Raw genomic sequence first — 24,223 nt, 5'->3', positions numbered from 1 at the left:
TTCTCCATCAGGGAATGAACAGACTACAGTGGGAACTACCAATAATGAGATATTTATAATAGTGTCGAACACATAGCTCTAGGAAAACAAACTTTTGTTGTTGTGTGATGTTGTTATGGGCATTTAAGAAACTGATTGCATTATCAACATATGGTCAGGTCGGTGTTAGAACACGTGTGGTCTCAATGCTTGTTACCTCTCACTTTGAATTTCTAAACATAGATTTAGTAAAATAAATGAATCTACATTGGGGGCAAATATAAATGTTTCATAGGTAAGCCTGCACATTTTTCAAGACTGAATGTTCATTGTTATTGAACCCCCCCCCCACACACACACACACACACACACACACACACACACCATTAGTTGTATATTCCCCTAAACAAAATTGTTCTAAAAACTTTAAAATTTATTAAAATATTTAAATGAGTGTTCAGACTCTTGGGTAGAAAAAATGCATCTGGTTTGCTTGAAATAAATGCTGCAATTTCTACAAAACTCAGTTATTAGTTGTCATTTAATAACAGTAATAATCTCACGTTGCAGGAGAAAGAATTAGAGAACCTGGCAATTATGGACCTGGAGTTGCAGAAGATTGCCGAAAAGCTAAGCAATAACAGGCAAGGCTGAGACACAAAGGACTTCAATACCTGTAGCTGAAAGCTATACTATATTTAGCTCAAACATTCCTACATTTCTTGCCACTGCCTCTTCAAAAGAGAAAAATGTTGTTTAGCCAAGAAAAAAATGTGATTCATTGTTCACAAATAGCATTTTACACTGTCAGAAATGTATGATACAACTTTTGCTGTTGATAGAAATAAAAAAAAAACAGATGACATATATTCATACACATAGAAGGGACATTTTATTATGCTTGTGGATGTTTTATGTGTAATTGTACTTTAATACATCTATGTTCTGAGATTTGAAATAATAAAAGCAAACTGAATCTTGCATCAGAGCTGTTTGTCTCCTCTTAGTTGTTTGTAGTTTAGACTTTATCAAAGTAAATACCAAAGCAAAAACAAAAAAGTGACTTGGGATAATGTGTGAGTTTTCATATGGGACATTAGGTGCTTTTGTTTCTATTTGTGTGAGCAGATAATTATGAAAATGGACACTTTCATTTATGTCCACGTGTCTAATCCTAGCTGCTCTTACTTTACAAAGTTCAATAGCTGAAGCTTCAAGTCACCCAGTGACACATCTCCCTAAGAGAAATCCTGATGAGGTTTCACAATTTGTACAAAGCAAGTTATGGATCCTCAATAGGGGGTATAGTAGTAGGTTCCTCTAGTACATAATTGCTGGTAGGGCTAAACGAGAATGTAGAAAAATAATATAAATGGGCAACTTAAATCTTCAGCCTGTCATCTCAGTACTACCCCAACACTAAAAATCTAAAACAGCAGTGAAAATAAATCTGCACCTGAGGAGCCTCTGAGAAAGAAGTACATTTTAGACCTCCCTTCTCAGTGTTACCTCTGACTTTAAGCAACTTCTTAGGCTATGTACACACGTGCAATCATTGTCATTGGAAAGGATCTTTTACGACGAATGACTTCACGATGCATAAATGACCGCTGTACATACAGCACCGTTCTGCTCTATGGAGAGGGGAGGGGGAGAATGATAGAGTGGCACCCTGCTGCGCGCTCTCCCCTTCACCTCCATTACAATCATTCATCGTCCATCATCCGTGGATCCGCCAGGACGGTCGTTCGGACGATAGACGACCAGCCCTGTACACACGCATTGATTCATTGACCATTGACTGTGTGTACCCAGCCTTGGACTTACTCCAGTGTTGCAAAAGAATGTATAGAAAGGTCCTATGAGGAACTGTGACAATTAAATTAGCTGAGATGGTTGTAGTCAAATAAATAGAATGGCGGTCTCACTGTAAGTTGCGCTTGGATTATGTAGGACCAGCACCTGGGCATGTTGCCACTACAAGCCTGCCTCCGCTTAAAAGAAATGCTTATTACCTGCCCAATGCTTCATGAGGTTTATATCACATGACACTGGATCCCTGGAGCACCCGACCTCCAAGTAAGAAAGGTCGATCCACACAAAACTGGTACAGAAGCAGAACCATTGTTCACAAATAGGAAGGATCTATAATAGAGTGAACAATCTTCTTGTGTCCACTGGCCTGATCACTGGTGGTGAGTTGGAAAAAGGATTCCTAAGCACCGACCAGGAATCATGTAGGAGGAAAGAAAAACCCAAAGGTGGCACAAGCATTAAGTGGCAAAACCTGCTGTTAACCTCTCTGTGCTCGTGTTTCCTGACGGTTGGCAATGCTCTTTCATGTGTCCTTCCTGGGGGATGACCGGGGAAAAGTCCATCTATAAAGTACAGGAATGTGCCTTGGCTTTGTGAATGTGCCCATTCTTTTTCACAAAGTGGAAAAAAAATGTTGCAATGGAAGGGAGCCTAGTCCCATGGGCTGTGAAAGATCCAGTGGAGGGTGGATGGCAATATCTGTTCTTGGTTGTTAGCCGTTTACCTGGAATTTGGCTTTACACATACAGGCTCTATGAATGACAACTGTGGGGTGCCAATGTACTGGAGAGATACAGAAACACCATTTATTTATAGAGTGGCACAAATGTTTATATATATATATATATATATATATATTCCTAAATCATAAGTTACATAGTGAAACAAGCTTATTTCTGAGCAATGTATTGGCCCATTTCCTAATATTTCGGCTCTGAAAACATTTTTTCACAGGGTAATCTTATAAACAAGGCAAACACAGAAAATAAATAAAAACAGAGGAATACATTAGCAATTTCTTTGCAGCCTTAAGGAGAAAAAAATTGCTACGCTCTATTTTATTGCCATTTTTTTTGTATCTACATTTGAGTTATAAAAAAATGGATGAGAAATGTTCTTTATTTCCAAAAACAATAAGTGGTAAGGCTAAAAAGGAAATCAGTCTGCATGTGTAGAAATGGATTGCCACCTCTACAAGCTTGTCAGCTGCACAGGTGCTGAATTATTCATGAACAACCTCTATACTAATAGGAACCTGCTCAGCCATGATAAGTGTGTAAAACCTATACAGCGTAATGAATGAAGAGGTTAAAAGACCGGCCTTCAGAACCCAAATAATGGGGAAAACCTAGAGAAGCTATTAATATATGGCCTACATTAAATATCACACCTTTTCTGTCCATTTACAGTAAAACAGATTTTATAAGGCCATCCTAATTATAACATTGACACTTCTTACAGTGATTCCATTGACCTAAATAATCTTGCATATCTCTAAGGATACAAAGCTGCTTTATTGCAGAACCTAATATAAGACTTCTAATCATGTTGAGGCAATGTAAAAAAAAAAAATGTTAAAAAAAAACTAAGGTGACCCCATTGCATTCCTGACAGATCTCACCCAGTGACACCCTGAACACTGCACACCTGTCTGGTGGGTGATATATATTTGCCCGCTTCAATAGGTGCTATTGCTACCCAATACTTTCCAGGGTGGATGGTGTGTCCATTGCTTTTTTCTGTTTCTTATAACCACACAATATTGGTGTAAGAGTCGGCAGAAAAGACCTTGATCTCTAGTGGAGGTCTAAAAACGAACAAACCTTAAAGCTTTAGGCAGCAGCACCTAGGTAAAGAAAGCAAAGATTTCACACCACTCACAGGAAAGGTACATATTTACCTAATAACTTACTGGGTGGCACAGAATTCAGGTATGGTAGTTATAGGGTTGGTTTACAAATCGAGGAACATTCCCTACCAAGAAAACTGATAAGGTCCATAGGACTATTAAAGAAGAACATCCCCTTGCTGTCAGAGGTGAAATGATCCTCGTTTTACATTTCTAGTAACTATTGAAGAGGTGTGGTTAAAGTATAAGGCAGAATTACCTGCTCCCCAACACTAATTAATTACTCTTGGAAGAAAGATTTTACCATAAGCTTAAAAGAGGTGTTGTTACAACAGGAGATGATAGATATTGGGAGGTGAAAAGTATGCCGCTGCATGAGGCTTCCAAGTCACTGTTGCTATCTCTGCCATTGGTAGGAGGACCTGAACTATAAAAGCTGTTCTCAAAATGGGAAGCAGTGGGCAAATAATTATGTAGACTCTTTGTAGCTGACCTTTCCCCATTACAGTGCCTTGTTCTGCATTGTCTGTGTACAGGCAGTGATCTTGGCGAAGGCTGGGCTTGCTTCCACATACTGCTCCTTGATGATTTGTCATCTGATGACTGGTACCGGAAACACTGAAGTAGCCTCATGACCAGAGGAAGGAGCAGAGACCCACAGAATTTATTAGGTAGAAGCAGGGAGGTACAAGCAGATTTGTCTCCAGCAAGCGGCACAGTGCAGACATCACCAAATCTTACCCCCAGTCTTCTGGAACTAGAGGTGCAGCAAAGCATCTCATTAACACTGCCAGAAGTGCACTGCGCTTTCATAAGCAATTCAAGAAAACGGGGATTTTTCAGGTTACTATGTAGGCACAATTGACATATCTAAAGGTTTCATTTATCATAGTAAATCCTTACTTTTAGAAATCAGCCCCACTAAAATTGTGGAATGCTTTACTGCATTAATTAGTAACTGAAAAAACTATAATTCAAGTTAAAATAGACTGGGTGGTTATCATGAATCTATAATATTACTATAGACTAGGGGATATGAAAGGATTTCTTCTCCTATTTTAAAAAACGCAAGGTTTTTTTGCCTTTCCCTTGATTGCAAACTGTGAAGAAGGCTGAACTTCATTGACATTTTTTTTTAAACTACATACCTATAGATACCCTATTAGTGTACTTGTATTTCTGCAGCCAGTTGTCAGTGTGATGGAAAGTTTTATCACAGGGAAGTCTCAGAGTGTTTGCTAGGCTGAGAACCCCATTTTATTAGGATGTAAGAGGAATTGGGAAAGAAAAATGATTGATGAAATAATTACTTGGTTTATGCACAAGGCATGCACTTCCAAAGTACCCTCAGGCACCCATTGAATACAGTATATTTCATTGTGTTGTCATTCAGATCTTTGCACTCCGTTTCATGCCTGTGTCCCCGAGTCTCTAGCTCATACAATGATTACATACATATGTTCTTCAACCAATTCAATTCATATGATGTTGTTTCCCAGCCATTCCCATAGATAGAGTGGTAGATTCCAATATTACAGGAATATTTCCATTGTTCTGAAAATACACTTTAGGAGAGGATTTTTTATTTTGTTTTGGTCAGCCAATTACAAAATAAATATAATGGTGATAAAGGTCAATTAAAATTTTAACCATGAAGTACAAGCAATGTATTTCATTATCCAAGAAAACAAAAAAAAAACTGTACAAAGTCTCTAGAAATGTAAAATGAACAGTAAGGAAAGAATGCTGGTTCTGTAAATAAGGGAGTCATGTATGCTGGATCTAAGTCATATGACAACAATGCAATAATACAAAGAAAAAAAAATTAACTTTCAAGTTCTGCGACTTTTAATTTTTTTGGTGCTGGTTCTTCGGTTTTCTCTGGGCATCTGATGTTGGGCTTTGCTGTTTCTCTGGCTACAGTAATACCATAAAGTAGGTATCCTCCTCCACCACTCATTACCAGTTTAGGGTGACTTCTGTCAGGCAGAACCTGTAAAAATTTAGATAAGTATTTAGACCACATACAACTAGAAATTGTCTAAATTTTATAGACAGCTCATAATGTATTACTAGTTAAGATTAGGTTATATGGATCCTAAATCATGACATCCATTAGTGTTAAAAAACTGACCTCTGTAGCTGCATGTACTTTGGTGTAGTTTATCCTTAAAATTTGCAGTTTCCATTTTTTCTCAATCTCTTAAAAAAAAATCCTTCCTCTAATCAACGACATAATAGTCTACCAGCTTCTAATATCTAATAATATCTAATTCTGCACAGAAAGGGGAGATACTGAGACCAAACTTAACAACGTAACAAACTGCCAGCAGACGGATTCTTTATTGCAGAAGGGATATGGTATGTTCTTTTCTAAAATAAAACAAATTTACCTGCCTGTTCACAATCTTCTGTACAATGTACATTGAGTAGTGCATGTATAGCTCAGTGCACAAGCCCAACATAACTGGCTGCTGGGGATGAACAAACTCCCATGCGCAATAGTAACGCCATTTCAGCCAGGCCAATCAAGTTGATCAAAGATCCCAAAACTGGAAGATGACCGGGTGAAGATGTTATAAGCAGCAAAGGAGCAAGGAGAGGGGAGTTTAGGTGAATCCTTGCACACAGAGAAACAAGTTTGTCTTTGCTGCAGAAGACACATAGCTTTTCCTTCCCTAATTTAAGGCTTTAAGGATTAATTGTTCCACAGTAATTGCAGAGGTATCTGAAGACTTGTTTCCTAGTTTATTTACTGCTTGTATATACTTCGATGCCTGGCCTCAGTTGTAGTTTTATTGATCTCGTAACATTAACTAGCTGATAGGTATGAATTGCAGGTGCCATATATCTACTGTAACCATCATCCATCATACACTGCCCCCCAGCCCCCACTCTGTGTGAATGCTGGCCTTTTTCTGAATAACTTGATGACACAAAATGCACGCCTCAAAATGATTTAGGAGAATGGAACAAATATCATTCTGGTCAGTTCCACTTTAGCCTACAACCCTCTTCACAAAATGGAAATGTGAAGGAAATATTTGCTCGTTTGATTAAACACAATGACGACTCCCTAGCAATGCTCCATGTCAACGGGCTTCTCCAATGTGAGACAGCAATACTTCACATTGATCTGAATGTTATTGGAAACCGTATATTACCTGGTAATTTCTCAGCCAAGTCTCTGACAGCTTGAGATTAATGACGCCGCCTCTTTCTCGGAGCTTCGTATAGCATTCAAGTAGAGGCTGGAAAACAAGACACATTGGATGAATAAGGGGATGACTGCTGATAACCTAATAGAATATGTTGTCTGCAATTACTGTGATCAGAAGATGAGCCACTTGAAGACATCTGACAAACACATTTTAAATATAGGTCTGAGAATATTGAGTAGATATGATCGATAAATAGTGAAAGGTAATTGAGCTGATGTCTTGGTAATTGTAGACACAGATGCAAAGGACAAAAATGTAGTTGTTGCCAACCACAAACATTTAGGCTTCACACAGTTAATGAATCAGAAGTCAGTCCACCTTAATATTAGATTTCTGCTATAGAAAGATAGTAAATCAATGAGAAATGTTTTGTTGTTTAGTCTAAGATTTGAAGAATGCAGCTGGAGAAAAAAAAACAAGATATCTATGCACCAAAGACACGTGGGCATGGAACACTACAAATACAGTCATATGAAAAAAAAGAGAACACAATGTTTCAATTCTAAGGTTTTACATATCAGAATAAGAAAAAAAAAATTTGATCCTTAACATGTTCTAAAATATTGAAGTCTAATCGCAGCTGCAAAACACCACACAACGGATTTACAGTGTCATTATTTAACAAAATAGAGAAGTAATTGTCTTTGCAACACCTTCTTTCTTTATTTTTTTCATTTATTGTGGATTTGCTGGTGTGCATGGGGTAATTGTCCTTTTGAATGGCCCAGTTTTGGCCAAGCTTTAGCTCATGTTTGGCCTTACATTTGATTTTAGAGTACTTCGGTGTACAGTATGTTATGGAGTTCATAGTTAAATTAATGGATGCAAATGCCTAGGTCCTGGGGATTGAAAAGAAACCAAATCATAACCACTCCACTGCTGTGCTTGGCAAATTGGAAACGTGGGGTAGTGGATTATGGCTAAACATCTTTGCTTTGGTCCTATATATTGCTCTTGGTAGTCTTGTGGTTTGTTCAAGATGCAACTGTGCAAACCTAAGCTGGGCTATCATGTTCTTTTTTCTTTTTCTTTGTAACCCTACCAAAGAACCACGAAAGAGGTGGTCACACTTGCTGATTATCAATCAAGTCTATTTGATTAGCAACCCCTGGCTGATATTTACCCTCTTAATTTATATGAACATGGTAAGGGTGTGCTTAACTTTTCCCACACAGATTCTGTATTTTGACTTATTTTTTGTTAAATAAATAATGACATAATTTTTAAGACCAGCATTATTATAATCTCCTAATACATTAAACCTTAGAATTTGGGATGGTGTTCTTGCTTTTTCACATGGCTGTACCATAAACTGACCAGGGTGCCTAATCTGCAAAATGATTGATGTTCTGGCAAGGATACGCACAGCTGTCAGCATCATCAATTACCTTCGCGTGCGAGAAAGGTTAATGAAAAATATAGAGGAAGCTTGGCAAAACGAGAAAAACACTTTAACCTAAATTTTGTGTACAGCATGGCTGAGGGATTATAAACAAGAGAATAATTGAGAATAAACTGGTAGCAATAAATGATTCTTAAACAATTTCATTATTTTTTCTTTGAGTCACAGTTTTCAGTTTTCATTTACAAATTTACACCCTCCACCTTCTCTTCCCACATCCAGGTGTTAATGTATTGTTGGCAGTGACAAGGGTTACAGTATATGACCCTGGTCAGTGCACAAACATAAATGTATGAATATTTGACTATTAAACTAAAGACCCCGCTGAAACTTTGAATTCCACAACAGTTGGCCAGGCACAGATTGTCCAAAGCTGCTTTCATGTTTAGATAACACCTCAGATGATAGTTCTCCAAGAGTCTCCCAACCTTTGGAGGTGGGGAAGAGGAATACTCTTTGGCCTAGAAATAAGCAAATTACACCCCCTACCATGCCTCTATTTTGTGGACCATAAAAAAAGGAATAAGCTAATAATGATTGGGTAAACCAAGAAGTGTTTGTTTCACTACATTTTCTTTACATATGCTTTTCAAAATAACGCATGGAGAACTTCAGAGCCTGTAAGAAGATTTAGTGCAGAATAACACTTTTATTAGTTAAGTATCACATTTTATAGAGGTTTATATTTCCCCTCAAAACAACTGAGAAAGAATAAAGGACAGAGGGGCTTGGTTTGGAAAGATGATTAGTTCCTCCAAATCAAGTACATATGTCCCTATAGGTTTTGTTTTCAAAAATATTCCTGAGCTCAGGTACACCACAAATGATGCTCATTAGGGTACAACTGCAGTATTCTCCCCAGCCCCTTTTAGCTGGGCGCACCACCCAGCACTTCTAAAAAGTTACTTCTTACTAAAAAGTGGGGTCACAATAAAGGGGCTGCCACTAGCCTACAATATCTTTCTACCCTGCTAAAAAATAATTTCTAGGGAGAACACTAAATTGTATGAATAATACACAACAGTACAACATTTATTTTTTCTTTCCCAAGTGCACAGAGAGTATGAGACATCATTTTTGGTACACTTGAAAGAATAACTTGTTTTCTTTTTTCTTTTCAGTATGGGGGTGGATAGAGCTAATGGGTTTCCAAAGCATTAGGAAATGGTCCCAGGAGTTTGTTCTGTATATTTACATATATAAAAGGCAAGAATGTGGACTGATTAATGGGAAACCATCATAAAAACTGTAATGAATGCTGAAAACAGAGTTCTTGTATTGTTCGACTTATTGTTAACTTATCTTGTCTTACTTAACTTATTGTTAACATGACTGCAAAAGTAAAAGATTTTTGTTAACATTTATAAGCATGCCATAAATCCATATTCCAGGAAACTGCTGGAACGTAGGGAGAAGCCAAAACAGAAGCAGATCAGATCTATCCTCCATGATTGTTACCAAACTTGGGATTTCCAGTGTAACTAAAATAAAGAAGTATTAGTGCTTTGCTGTATTTTATGTGTACCAAGGACAGTTCCAAGGTTAAAAACAGACTGATCAGTTCTTGGGATGAGCATAGGACCAGGATTGCCATGGACCACTTCTATCTCCAGCCCCTAAATCTGCCCGACCTGCATCCAGCCTTTGAACTCCTTTTAAAAAAAGTGCTATGTCTAAGGAGAGTGAATATAGTAAGCCTTCAAAAACAGTGATGAAAATGAACTAGTTAATATTATTACACATTGATTTTTATTACTATACAGTACAGTGTCTGTAGTGTACTTCCAATCCCACCAGCGTGCAATTATTCATCCTCGGGCTTTCTTTGCTCCCCGTTATTAGACTGTTAACAATTTGTGCAGAACTTACCCATCAGCATTTTTGTTCTGTAACAAGACTGCAGCTTCGGCTTCCCTTTTCCTTCTCTCATCCTGTTTACGCTTTTTTTCCATTGCCTATATAATAATAAAAAGGAATAGTCAGTTTTTTTCTGAAATAGGATTATTCAAGGATAATTAACTGATTATTCGATAAGTAGATCTGCCAGGCTCCAGCTAGGCTTCCATATTATCTTATTAAAGATTTTATTTTATGTTCCATAAAGCTTTTATATAGAAGTTATACATGAATTGAGGATATGAGGATTAATGTACATAGAAAAGCCTGGCGGTATCTGTGTATGACGTCCAAACTTCTCAACGAACAGCTCAGTGCAGATGAACACTTCTGTTTGCTGCTACCACATATAACCTGGGGAGCTTTTTAATAAGTACTCTACTAGATCTATAAGATTTTGCTTCTCCCTATGACCACAGATCTTTGCAGGCCTATGCTCCTGTACATCACAAAATACAAACAAACAATCTATTAAACCTTAATTCTTTAAAGAAATACATTGAAGCCAAACGATGAATTCACGTGGCCACCATTTAAAACATACTCACAGTGATAATTACACGAATGTAAGATTTGGCGATATAATTTGTTTTAAACGTTTTGGGGCCACTTGTAAAACTGCTCATGAGAGAGAAGCACCTTCTACACAGGGTGCTGCCTCTATGTATCTTACATTTTAGGACAGGCGGGTGTCACAATGAACCCTCCAAGGCTTCCTGTTCACAGACAATCGCTTCCTGCCGGTTGGCATACTTTGCTAAAAATTTTTACCCAAACTGGGAGATCAGGAAGCTACACCATACATAACCTTAAATCTTCTGCAAGCAGCATCAAAATGCCTCTATTAGGAATAGAACATGAAATCTTTACATCCAGTTCTGAATTTATTCAAAACTCAAAGTGATAGGTCAATTAGTGATAGTATACCTACCATTCTAATCCTGCACATTATATATTGGACTCTATTGTGGGATGGGGTCCTATTCTCAGCTAACTACTGAGTATTAGCCCTATAAAGTCTTTGAATCTGGATGGGAGGAACCTGTAGGTGGGTGGTGGCCCCTGAATGGTGACCCAACTTTTCAGTAACCACTACTTTTCAGTGGTGTGCCCGGCTAAAAGTGGCTGGGGAGAACACTGCTACTATATAGATAGTCCCCGGGCTACATACGAGATAGAGACTGTAGGTTTGTTCTTAAGCTGAATTTGTATGTAAGTCGGAACAGGTACATTAATTTAATTAAGGTAATTAGGACAGATGTTTGTTTAAACATATTAGGCACCGTGGTGTCAGTTACTGTTTAAAATCCTCACGGTGATTTAATCACAAAGCAAAAAGAAAAAAAAAAAAAAGTATGGAGCCTAGACATTCATTAACTTCTGGAGAAAGATGTGCTTTGATATGCAAAAACAAACATTTGCAGGATTTGTCTTGATCGTTAAACAGTTACAAGAGTCTGCAGAAAGAGCTCACCCCTAAGATCACCCACAACCTCAGCTATGTTTAGCAAAAGATTTCTTCTGCAAGTCATGCAAAACGACCCCTCCAAGCCTCCATCTTGCACACAAGTGAGCAGGGAAGCCCCATTCGTATCTAGGAGCCGTCCATATGTTGGATGTCCTTTACCCGGGGACTAACTGTATCAGGAAGGCTTCATTTTTAACAACCAAATACCTATACATTTACCAGGACTGTGGTTCAAACCCACATCCACTGAATCTTAGGTCCAACTCTGTAAAGCAGAAAGTTTGCAATCAGGTAGATTTGTATTGTAGAAGTGCCAGGCAATTGTGTTCATCATTAACTGTGGGAATGGGGGTTGTTAAGTGTCATTATTATGTAATAATATTAGGGATATCCTCAACAGTAGGGAGATGTTTATTTATAACTTATTAAGGTGTCCAGGGGGTGAAACAGGAAGCTGTTCTCTACGACCCTTTCAACTATACAATATGGCAGCTGTTTATGAATCATAACCCTGGGTGAACAGAATAACAAAAAGTTTGCAGATAAAACAAACTGCACAGACATCTCAACTTCAAAACCTGTTCCAAAAACACAGCAGCAATCAAACCCACAATAACACAGAACAGTATTCTTATCCTTTCATGCAAATAACACTTCTTTTATCTTCTTATAGCCATACAGGGCATTCAGCTGAATTCATTCTACAAAATGCAGCCTTCTTATTCTTTGAGGAGTCAGATGAAAAGGCTAAAAAGCATTTTACAGAAAGAATTGGAAAATCGAGAATAATTTAGAGATGAATGCAAAAAGCCTTTATTAGTTCAGCTATGGAGATGTAAAATACAGACTTGTTGGAATAAGAATATACAGATAAGCTGAATAAGGAGGCCCCAGACTACAGTGCACCAATAGTATTCCAGGCCCAGACTACAGTGCACCAATACTATTCCAGGGGTACCTATGCAAACATGTTGCCATGGTGATATAATAGCTTTAATGTTTTCTAAATCAACAAATCAGTACACATGTGGCATGTTGATTTCTAAAAACACCAGTTGTCCTGTCTATTCTGTCTCTGCCATAGGTTCAGAATAACTGTACAATATGCAAAGTAAAAGTTTGCAATCTGCAAGCTTTATTTCTGGTTTGAGACTTAGAAAAGAGAATGGGAATAATTACCTGTTCAATCAACCAAATACCTCTTAGCAAAAATTCCTTTGTTCCTATAAACAATAGGTATTCAACTAGAACATGAGTTCATCTTACTAATGAACATTTCAAAATATCAAATGTACAGTCGAAAAAGCAGTATTTTTGGTTACTACAGGGATCTGCGAGAAATACACAAAACCCAGCAAGAATAAAGTGAATACACATGCCTTGACAATGTTTGCTTTAACTTTAACGTATACCTATGCCTTAAGGAAAACTAAAGCCAAGACAGAATTGTTGAGCTTCCCAAGCATTAATTAGTGTTCTCCCCAGCCCCTCTTAACACTTTTCCGGTGGTTACTGAAGAGTTGGGTCACAATACAATTGCAAGTTCTTCCCACTTAGCTTAAAAAATCCTGGGTTGAACACTGTTATTTGTAAAATACCATGTTACCTCTTGCTTAAATATAGTAGAAAAAAATCATCCACAATATAAAGAGAACCAATAGCCATACCTTCACTCTTGCAAAGCTGTGCTGAAAATGCTTACTCAGATTTACCTGAGCACTGTGAGCCAGCAAGTCAGGTACAGTGACTATCCCTGGCCAACTTGTAATAATGATTTTCAGTTCATCTTTCAATCAATTGTTCAGCATCACGTGAAAATTACCCATGGTGGTCTAAAGGCAGATGTAATCTGCCTGGATATACTCACTTCTCCAGGCGGACATATGCCAATAATGGCGTATTATTTACCTTAACATTTCCCAAGAACCGGTCAACAGTTTGACATAAGAACTAAAGGCTGTGATCTTTTTAGGAAGCCAGGTACAGTACCCGGTCAGTCTCTCTCACCCACCATGATCTGCCGTTTTTGTACACAGAGACTGGAAATCCAGAGATTATCCATGTCAGTAAAATACGAAGTAGAAGAAGCTCTATAATGGATATGCCATCTAACTCTACAGGCTAATGCAAGCAGCTTGAAATAAAAGTCAGATGGAGGAGTAGAAACTTTTATTAGAGATAAATCTATCAGCCTAGAGCCTTCCCATTTGTATGTGAGGCAATGATAGTAGAGGGCCAAGACATCAGCAAATGATCTCTTACTATGTACTGTATTTTACACCACTATATTCAGTTAGCTAATAAGCAAGGAATCTGCGGAGGTTGCTGAAGCTTTAGGTGTCTTTGTTCTATAAATGCTGGTAAATCCTAATAAAACACTTTATTTTAATGTCAGTGCTCACCAATTTCCTGTTGCCCCTACATCCCTATCGACCCAATGTTATTATAATGAGGTTCCTAATGGCCAATATAAATGTGAGCCAGGTAGTGCTGTAATTTGTTTGCTCAATCAGAATGGTTTGGAAATTAGGAACAGGTCAAGCACCCCCAGATGCCTACACCTTACCCCAGTAAACATTTTCTTTGAAATGACAATCAACTAAAGGTCAAACTATGGAAATATGACACTTACAATCTGTTTCTTTTCCAGATTCTGGCCTTTCTCATTGTTCTCCTCACCAGTAACTTCCATCTCTTCCTGATTCTCTGGCTGGTTGGAGTTCACTGTGGATTCAGCTTCTGTGGCAGGAGAAGAGTCTTCCTCAATGTCCTGAGCAGGTTCTTGTTTTTCAGCATTTGATCCATTGCTTTCTTCATCACCTTGTACAGAGTCCTGCTCTGCATGAACACTGCGATGAGCCGAGAAAGTCCCAGAGATCAGACTCTCCACCTTACTGAGGGGAAATTCATACAGGGTTTTGTAGAAGGATTTGGGAAAACCAAAGCAATCGGTTGCAGCTCTAACAGGTCCAGTGCCTGGGTACATCTGTATAACAGATCCATAACCTTAAGAGAAAAATAGTGAATTATAATTCCTGAAACAACACCGCATCAACATCATCATGTTCTTAGAAGCTCATCAGCCGGCATGTGTCTTGGTGGTGTGTTCTTTATTAGTGGGGGGGGGGGGAAGAAGTGTTGTGAACAAGTGTGGTAAAGGCAGTATCGATGACGGCAGCATGAAGCATTTTTTTTTTTTTATTCAAGAAGAAAAGAAATATTCCAATTGTTGTTTTTTGTTTTTTAATGGCAACCTGACCCTAAAAACTGCTCAGTCTTGCTGTTAAACTGTTGTTAAAGGGCATTTAAACCCATAACATTGTAATACGTTGCATCTTACTGATCTTAAGATGTTGCGGTTACATTGGTTTTTGACTCCTCACCCCTTTTCTCCTAGTGATCCTGCCAGTAAGGGAAGAGACATGCATCAGGATCAAGTGATCCCAGAGCGGCTCATAATGGCTGGCAATTTGTCAGATACTCATTCAATCACTCTGCAAAGCTGGTTTCAGTATCAGAATCTGCAGATTTGACAGCAGGAGACAGTGCACTGTATTATACTATTATACCACTCCTTGCTGCCCCCATTCATTCTCTATGGAGCTGTTGCAGAACATTATCCTAGTGGGTCAGACCTGTTTTTATATAACATGCTGCTGAATGGCAAACACTGGAGAAGATTGAAATAACAGGGTTATACAACAAAATGAAATAATACCCCGTCAGGACTGTAACTAGTAAAAATTCCAGTTTCCTGCAAAAGAAAAGACAGTATAGTATATGCACCACATTGGCAGCCCATATCACCTACTTTATTTTTATTCCAACACTGCAGTCTTCATCAGTGCACTCAGCATAGGACACTTTCAAGAGTACCCCTGTGATGATGTGCAGGCTTTGGGTCGTTCCGTAGAGAGAGGAACCAATACACATGGTGGAGGACCTGATCCATGGAAGTATCAAATGCAAAATATACTGATGGAGGCTGTAGCACTGAGATGGAGAGGAGGTGGCAGGCACAGGTCACCAGACAGGTGAGTATTCTACGTTTTCTACTGCAAAGAACTGAGATTTGGCTTGATAGGGTTTCTTTAAAAGAAAGATAATTCCTAATGGAGACACTTTATACCGGAAAGTATGAATAACTCCTTTTATTATACTTAGTGATTCTTCTGCTCTGCACATGCTACAATGCCATTTTCCTTTACGTAAATTCTGCACACCAGGAGTGGGACAGGAACACATGCTGTGTATCAGCTACAAAATGATTCCATAATTTATGAAAGTTATGGGAACCAGTCATTGTTGTGTTTTCTACCAGCGTAAACAACAAATGAAAAACTAATGCTCTTTGTGTCCAACACCTCTGCAACATTACTGATCCTGGCTCCAGGCTCTATATTTGCCTAGAAATACAGATTTAACTCCACTCTGAACATAGTGTTCAATGAAAGGGTTGACGCAGGTAAAAATCAATATTACAAAAGGAAGGGAGTGCCTGACTAGAACAGGTTTTATGCTCCAAATCCTTATGAGAATATAGTTTACAGAGGGACTTACATCTAAAAACAACCATAAAATGGGACATTGTTATTATTTTTGGAAAATATTCCACCTACTATTGAAAAAAAAAAATGGATACCCACTCCAGGTTTCTAAAATGCTTCAGGACAATGGAGCTAAAAAAATGCATTTTGAGTGCATGATGACAACAGTGTAGATGTGACATGCCGAGCCAATCTATAGACTCAGGCAACGTAAGTAAGTATTAGCAAACCCAAATTCTAAAACCAGATGTAAGCTGCATATAATCTTGCCATGAAGATCCGTTATGAAATGCTTCTAATTAGGGGCGACAAGGCTATGGCCCAGTTATCTCTAGGATTGCTACCCTGTTGTCCCATGGCTTCCATTACAAAACAACAAGTGGACATTTCAACACACATCAGGCAAGATATATCCTTGTCACCATTAGAGCACTTAGAAATACAATGTATTCTATTCATTGAGTGTATATATGTAAGTGGCTGCAAAGATCAACACTATAACAAACACTAATAAACAAGAATAAAAAAATGGCCAACTGATAATGACACAGTGTTGTGTATGAGGTTTTAGTATTTAAAGACCAATAAATTAAGGTTTACATATACTTTAAATCTTCATGTTCAGCTATGTCAAGGCAAAATGGCCTTGGTTTTCATCCATTTTTTTACCTCAATGCTGGAAAAGGCTGAACAGTTAAATGTTAAAATATACAACAGATGTTACTTTAGTGTCTTACCTCCCATGCGCTCCATAACAGATCCCAGCAGTAAACCTGCGCAGGTTTCCATTACAATCACTTGGCTGCCCGCGTGGATATTCCCCAATGTCAGCATCTGTGCCAATGTGTCATAACGAAGCTGGCTGGCAAGACAAAAGAAAACCAAGATGTTTTCACTACATGGGAACTGCTTTCAATAGGTTTTGTATTAAATCAATATTTGGTATTTATTTTGAAGTGTGGAGAAAGAAATCTGCAAGATACTTTTAGCCAATCAGGACAAACGGTAGAACTTATTTTTTATAAAACATCATCACCAATAAATCACTGCTCTAATCAGAACCCCTGGCACAAATTATGGCTGATGTGCCAAAAGCTATACAAGAAAGTTAGAACCTGATTGATGAAGAATATTGTTTTTCAATAGTGAAGTCAAACTGTTATAAAAGCCAGACAAGGGGCAACAAAGTACTAAGTGAAATATTTGGGGAAGATATCATTACTTTCCTCAGTAGAAGTGATACCATATTTTTTCCCCTTCTTGATCAGAGCATGTGCCATTAATTACAATAATGTCTTTTAATACTTTAGGGAGTATGCAAGAATGATCATCGGTAAATAAATGTGTTACATATGTGATTTTTTTTTGTGCGAGCATCCGCGCCATATGGCGACACCACATTTTTTTTTTACTCTTTAAACTGTGTATATTTAAGAAAAAAAGCTATTTCTAGCTTAATTGCTGGCATAATTAATCCAAGAGTTTTTATTATTTGTATGTAACATAAAAATTAATGGGATCAAGCGATCCTGTGAGACTCTCAGCAGCTGGGACTTTGGTTATCTCACCGCAGCACTGCTTCTGGGGGTGGTATTGCTCACAGCCTCTCCCCAATTTATTCTCTATGGGGCTGCCATGGGTAAAAACTACTTTTAGCATCCCTGGGGCGGAGGTTCGCTGGCATGAGGAAGCGGCAGCTTGACAAATGCATTAGTAAGGCTTACAGAAATATCTTTGATGCAGCACTGAATAATGATTTGCATTACAGTTCCCAAAATTCTTGCAAAATATCGATATCTGTGTACTGAAGGTAAGCCTTACAGCTAGGTCATCTCTCTGTCCCTATCCTCGGAATACACAGTGAAGTAACAGCAGAAGTGCTGATTAGACATATTATATGTTTCCAGCACATATGGGACAGTGAAATTACCTCCTTCAGACAAAGTATTGCTTTAACGGAAATATTTACACCCGAGGATTTATTTGTCGTAGTTTTCTTTTTTAAAATGAACATATACCAGTGTTTAACATTTGTTACATTTTTTGAGCCGGGAGGGAAGAAGCTGTAGGTGGGTGGCAGCCCCAGTATTGTGACCCAACTCTTCAGTAACCACCCCAAAACCAGCTGGAGGTTGCTGAAAAGTGCCAGGTGGTGCGCCCAGCTAAAAGAAGCTGGGGAGAACATGGATATACTGGGATTATTTACTGTACAGAGGCTTCAGGAACTTTAAAAAACCATCATGACACTGTGTTTGGCAATAAATAAAGGAATCACATTTCACATCCAATATAATTTACAGAAAAGCTAAACATTTCAGGTATTCTAAAATTTACAAAGTGCACCCAGTATGGAAAAATGACAGCTGGAACCAGTTTGTTCCATGGGCTGTATTGGAAATTTACAACAAGGGCTCATTGTGCATAGTGGCTGGATATATGGAAGATGTATTTTACAGTCAAACAATGCACAGAAAAGCATTATGTAAACATGTGTGCACTACTATTCACCTGCTCATATTTACTAAGAGTTCTCTTTTGTCAGGGACAATAATACAGAGTACTGAATAATGAATTCACAGGGCCACTTACCAGATTTTTCCTGGCTCTCTTGCATAATACATCATTGCAAGGATCCTTGTAGATGGCTTTACAATTGAGATATTTGCCTCATATCTGGGGATTGAGGAAAGTTATGTTATTTCAATCAAAATAAAATTAGAAAAATAATATTTTTAATTATGAGCTTTAATATTTTTAATATTAAAAATAATAATAATAAAGGATTTTATGTACATTTAATGAGCATTTCAAAAGGACTGCAACAAAAAAGTAAGCACGTTGACTGGCTATGTGATGACACAGAGAGGAGTTTTTCTGTAAGTTTCTCTGAAGTCACATAAGCCCATACAGAAAGTGGATGGTGAAACTCCAGCCAAAAGCTTTCTAATTTTGGAGATAATAAAAGCCTGACATTGTAACCCTTCCCCAATATGTATCCATAAAAAAGTAAATGTACATTGAGGTTCTGAAAACTTCTTTTGCTGACTACTCAGGAAGAATAATAATTTCATAGATGTAGAGCAGATTCAGTTGTTTCACCGACCTATAACAAGTTTGTAACTGCAGGACAACTTACCTGGACAGCTGAGCTCCATACTAATTTTGGATCAATGACTCATTTTTAAAGACAAAAGCAGAAAACCAACATGGCTATCAACATTTTTTAAGACGTAGGTCAGCAATAGCAGTTTATATAGTCGCTACAAGTACAAGGATACATTCCCTCCCTTCTGGCATGTGTCCACATTGTGAGATTTCTTTTACATTTTGGTGGCAACTGTATCGTTTTAGATCCCTACTTACTTCAGTTTTCTGCCCAAAATGTATTAGGCTGGGTGGGAAAAAGCTATAGGTGGGTGGTGACCCTAGTATTGCGACCCAACTTTTCAGCAGACACCCAAAACTAGCTGGGTTGTGAACCCAGCTTAAAGGGGCTGGGGAAAACACTGCACTTACTGCTCCAGACATAATGATCCAGGAAAGAAAGAGATACAATGGCCCTGATTTATTAAAGCTCTCGGTGGGAGAAGGTACACTTCATCAGTAAAGATGGGTGATCCAGCAAACGTGGAATACATTTCTTAAGTCATTTGCCATTTGTTCCAAATGTATTCAATCCTGGACCAATTCCATTCCAGGTTTTCTGCATTACCCAGTCTCACAGATCCAGTGAGTGGGTAAATCTCCCCCATGGGACGTCATTTAAAATATCTGGCAGTTGTTCTAATCATTTTCTACCATGTTTGATACATCTACCAAGGTCTACATCTAACAAGAATTGCTCATTCCTGGAAACTGCATATAAACTTATTGAAAATAATAGGCTTCAATACACATCTCAAACAAACTTTTCTTTTTGACAAGGACTCTTGAAGTTTCCAGATGTTTGAAGCCGAATAACAATTATTGGAAGGTCTTTACTTTTTGGTAGCTTACAGGTAACAGTCTACTGACATATCAGAATAACATGGCAAGTTGCTCATTTAAAATTTTGCCCAAACCAATTTGCCCAACCAATAAAGAGTTTACAAGCATAATTGTGGCACACATTTCAATTAGAAATATTTGGGATATTGTGGGCATTTGCATTTTTACTTTAAGCTATTATACACAACAAATCAATACTCCAATGCAAAATACAGTAAGGAGCTACAATAAACTGCAGCATCCAGATTTCAGGATACTGTAGACAAGAAAGCTTCTGACTGGTTGTTCTTTTCCCATCATACCAGTGCTTCTTAGATTCCCTTTATTATAACGAACATTTTTCAATTTAGTATGAATAATTGTGTTATATTTACTGAGGTTTTATTGCATAATAAAGAAGATCAAATTTCTGACCGATACATAATTACACAATACACAAAATTAATTAACACAAGCTATGGAAAAAAACATGTCAGTTGCTAATCTTACGGAGATATCTATTTGTAAAGAGCCTATTGGATCAGTGACAGGATGAGCAAATACTGACGTGTTTCATGAAAAGGTCTTTACAAGACAACAGGTAAACTGTGGGTAAGTAACGACTCTACTGACTAGGATAATTGGCTATGGCCGTAAGGCAAAAGGAAGTCTTTGGGACATTTCTGACCTTTATTGTCATTTTATTGTGCATGCTTATCAGCTATGTGCATTATTAATGATATTTATGGAATGGTGTCTGTTGTCAATTTTACTAAAAATAGCTTTACATTAGGTTTCTAAATTAAATATGTAATATTCTCAATAGGTGTACATTGATGATAGCCATAGACAGTAATAGTCACTGAAGGCTGAAGTGCATGGAATAGAAGACAGGTATACCTTGGGTGAAATGGTTTAACAAAGACAAATGGTTGATATATAGTAGAGACTGAAAGGAAGGAGACAAGCCTGTAGAGTGAGCACAACTAGCACAATAGTTATAAATTCTTTATTTTAAAGTGGAACTAAAGTTTTGTGGGGGTTACATCATCACGGACGGAGCAGATAAGATAGTCAAAGATCAGAAACAGGAAGAACAGAAAGAAGACAGTGGTGCTTACAAAAGAATAGGGACAGGTGAGTATTTAAAAAATTGGGATCAGCCAGGTCCTATCTGCAATAAAGAGCGTTTAGTTTAGTTTAGAAAGTTTAGTTCTGCTTAAGTGGAAGAGAGCTCCAAAGCCCCTGGACGTAGCACAGTAGATTTTACAGGAAATATAACTAAGGGTAAGATTTTTGTTTCTTAGATTGGTAAGTGGGTAAGAACCACCGTCAGTTATATTGATTTTGATTAAATTTTCCAGTGGGCATACCTGGTTCTTATGACAACAGGAACCTTTAAGAGAATTCTCTCTTAAGAACTAGATTCCACAGGAAACAAAAAGAAGGGTGACCCACATAATGAAAAACACCAAAAAGTTTTAACTGTAGATACACCTTTATTTGTCATTAGTCCATACCTGTCTTTAGTTATAGCTTGTTGCATTGAGAAGCGGTTTGTCCATAACAGAGTAGAAATGGATATGAAAAGTATCCAGCCTGACTGCTTCTTCAATAGCAAAGAGTCAAAACTGAGCATCTTAACAAAATGGATAGCTTCTGATATCTATACATGCATAGGCCACATAAAGGCAATTTAAGAAAGCTTTGGTATTGGAAATTGTAACTTGCTGGAGAAACTGTACAATCCAAGGCCATATTATATTCCTTAGCACCTAATGGGTCACAGATCTGAAACAAGTTTATCAGGAGTCCTGACTACTAAGATGTCAATGCAGCCCAAGGACTTGCTAATTAAAGAGACCTAGTTTAGAAGGATAGCAATAGAGTGTGCACCTTTATAAAATGTGTCTGCAATGGCAGTGCCTATTATTCTATCTTGACAGGTTTCTTTAAACATGTTCAGTTAAATCTAGTTTTCCTTGACATTATTGAATTTATGGTTAAAAAGTTCTGTCAGGTTTTTATAGTCATCTGTATCCCCAATAAAGTGATTTACAATCTCTATGGATTCTGGAGTCTATTGTCTTTGGTACAGAATTGAATAGAAAATCCAAATTATTTAGGCTGTGACAGGATTACGATGTGGTTGGAAATCTAATAAGTAAGCTTGTTCAAGTAAAGTTACATATACTTGTTACACTATGTTACATACGTCACATAGAAACAAAGAAGGTGCTTATAACACAAAATAGGCAAATAGTGTTGATTATTGTTCTCAATGGTTTATCCTCGGGCCAAATCTTGGGAATGTTTAGAGTATAAAAAAAATAATAGGACACATGTACAATTCCCATACAATTTTATAAATGTCCCCAGAAAATATAGCTATTTTGTTCAATAAAAGGGAAGAATGTTTCCACCAAAGATTCTTCAGCATACTTTTTACCTCCTTACTCACAACTCTACCATTTCTTGAATATATCCATCCAACACCAAACTATATATAATGAATGATATTGTGCCTACTTGGTCAAGACTGAAATAAACTGTTCAAATGTCTTAAAATGGAAAAGTACTGAGAATTCTGCATCAACCTCTAATCTGGTAATATGTGGACATGATCTAGTCCCTACAGAAAGTTTGCACAAGATCCTCTTTGTTCAGCCATGAAGGTGGATAGGAAAAATCCTCAATTTGTGTGGCACACATCTTGATATTAATCATGATAAAGGCTGCAAAAGCTCAAAGAGTTTAGGGCAAACTATGTCATTGTCAGGGGTGCTTGAACGGTTCTAGTTCAGCGTTTCTCAACCAGGGTTCCTCCAGAGGTTGCTACCGTAGGAATTCCTTGAGCAATTTGTGCCTCCTAGGGTCAGTTTAAGTGATACCAATGATCTATTTATAGGAGTGACATATCTCCCACTGTGATCTATGGATATAGTAATTATTTCCAAATTTCGGGTTCCCGAAATGCCTGAAAGTTATTTCAAGGGTTCCCCCATGTTAAAAAGGTCGAGAAACACTGTTCTAATTAGTCTCAAAGCTTCCTAATGTCAATTTTTCTGGACAACTACATCAGTGTATCTCAATGTGAATAGAGTGGAAAAAGCCATATAAAAAAAATAGAATTTAAGTAATACTTTTAAAATAATTCCCATTTCTAACAGTACAATATTCTTGTTATACCCGCAGTGCTTTTATTGATTGGGATCATATATCTTATACAGGTCACAACAACTCTGATATGTGTAAAGCTCAGACAACTCTGTCACAGCAGGAAATTCACAGAACACTGCTCATTCTTACTAAGTATGGTTTTCCGAGAAGCATCAGGCAGAGGAGCTGATACAGCAGACGGAGAACAGAAACCACCCCAGGGGGTACAGAGGTGACGTTAGACAGATAAAGTTAATGGTGAACCTTTATTATCAGCTTTCTATTTCCTGCTAGTTCAGCACCGATCAATACTAGATGGCTGGCACAAAAATTCTAAACGTCCGACAACCAAAAAAAAAAAAAACCCCACAAAGGATGGATACAAGGATTGGCTTTTAGAATGATGCCATTATCCAAAGGGTGAATGTATCTTATATTTCAGATTAATAGAACAAGGCTTGCTTTATAACGAGTGCATAAATATATATACCTTTATAGCAAATATTATTGTTTAACACAGTTTATTTCACGTTAACAAATAATGTGCTTCTGTGGTAGGGTGAAGTTGGGACACGTGAATATATGTGGATTTTGTTCTTGACCTATGTTATTACCTGAAAGGCATGGTTGTTCTGAAACAGTCCCGTGCTTGCTGGAGGTTGGTTACAAGCAATGTAAAACACAAAAACTTTTACACGTATAAATCAACATCTTTCTCTCACTCTTGCTATAGATCAGTGATAAATTAATATTTCCATATGACAGCCCTGTACATGTGCCAAGTGACCCCCCTCCATTGTTGCCACCACACTTTGTTCCCCTGGAAGTCTACTGTAAGAGACCAATTATGTCTCATCTGGGTGGTTAGAGATCACGCAATGCTCGTTCAATCTGTTGGACCACTGAGACCCACCCAGTATT

At 37.7% G+C, this 24,223-nt stretch overlaps 2 protein-coding genes across 2 annotated transcripts in view; one reads left to right on the top strand and one right to left on the bottom strand.

Annotated features, from left to right (window-relative positions):
* Nucleotides 1-960, top strand: part of CHGB (chromogranin B) — a 34,951-nt gene extending 33,991 nt beyond the window's left edge. The window contains exon 5 of the mRNA XM_072409654.1: nt 550-960. Within this exon, the coding sequence (XP_072265755.1) occupies nt 550-633 (84 nt within the window). The 3' untranslated portion in view covers nt 634-960. The remainder of the gene's footprint in view (nt 1-549) is intronic.
* A 4,247-nt stretch (nt 961-5,207) lies between these two features.
* Nucleotides 5,208-24,223, bottom strand: part of TRMT6 (tRNA methyltransferase 6 non-catalytic subunit) — a 33,542-nt gene continuing 14,526 nt past the window's right edge. The window contains exons 5-10 of the mRNA XM_072410280.1: nt 18,767-18,850; nt 16,915-17,039; nt 14,257-14,636; nt 10,135-10,221; nt 6,808-6,942; nt 5,208-5,636 (exon numbers count right to left, since the gene is read on the bottom strand). Of these exons, the coding sequence (XP_072266381.1) occupies nt 5,469-5,636; nt 6,808-6,942; nt 10,135-10,221; nt 14,257-14,636; nt 16,915-17,039; nt 18,767-18,850 (979 nt within the window). The 3' untranslated portion in view covers nt 5,208-5,468. The remainder of the gene's footprint in view (nt 5,637-6,807; nt 6,943-10,134; nt 10,222-14,256; nt 14,637-16,914; nt 17,040-18,766; nt 18,851-24,223) is intronic.

This window comes from Pyxicephalus adspersus, chromosome 4 (assembly GCF_032062135.1).
Source record: "Pyxicephalus adspersus chromosome 4, UCB_Pads_2.0, whole genome shotgun sequence".
Taxonomy (NCBI): Eukaryota; Metazoa; Chordata; class Amphibia; order Anura; family Pyxicephalidae; genus Pyxicephalus; species Pyxicephalus adspersus.
This window is presented reverse-complemented; position numbering and strand designations above follow the sequence as displayed.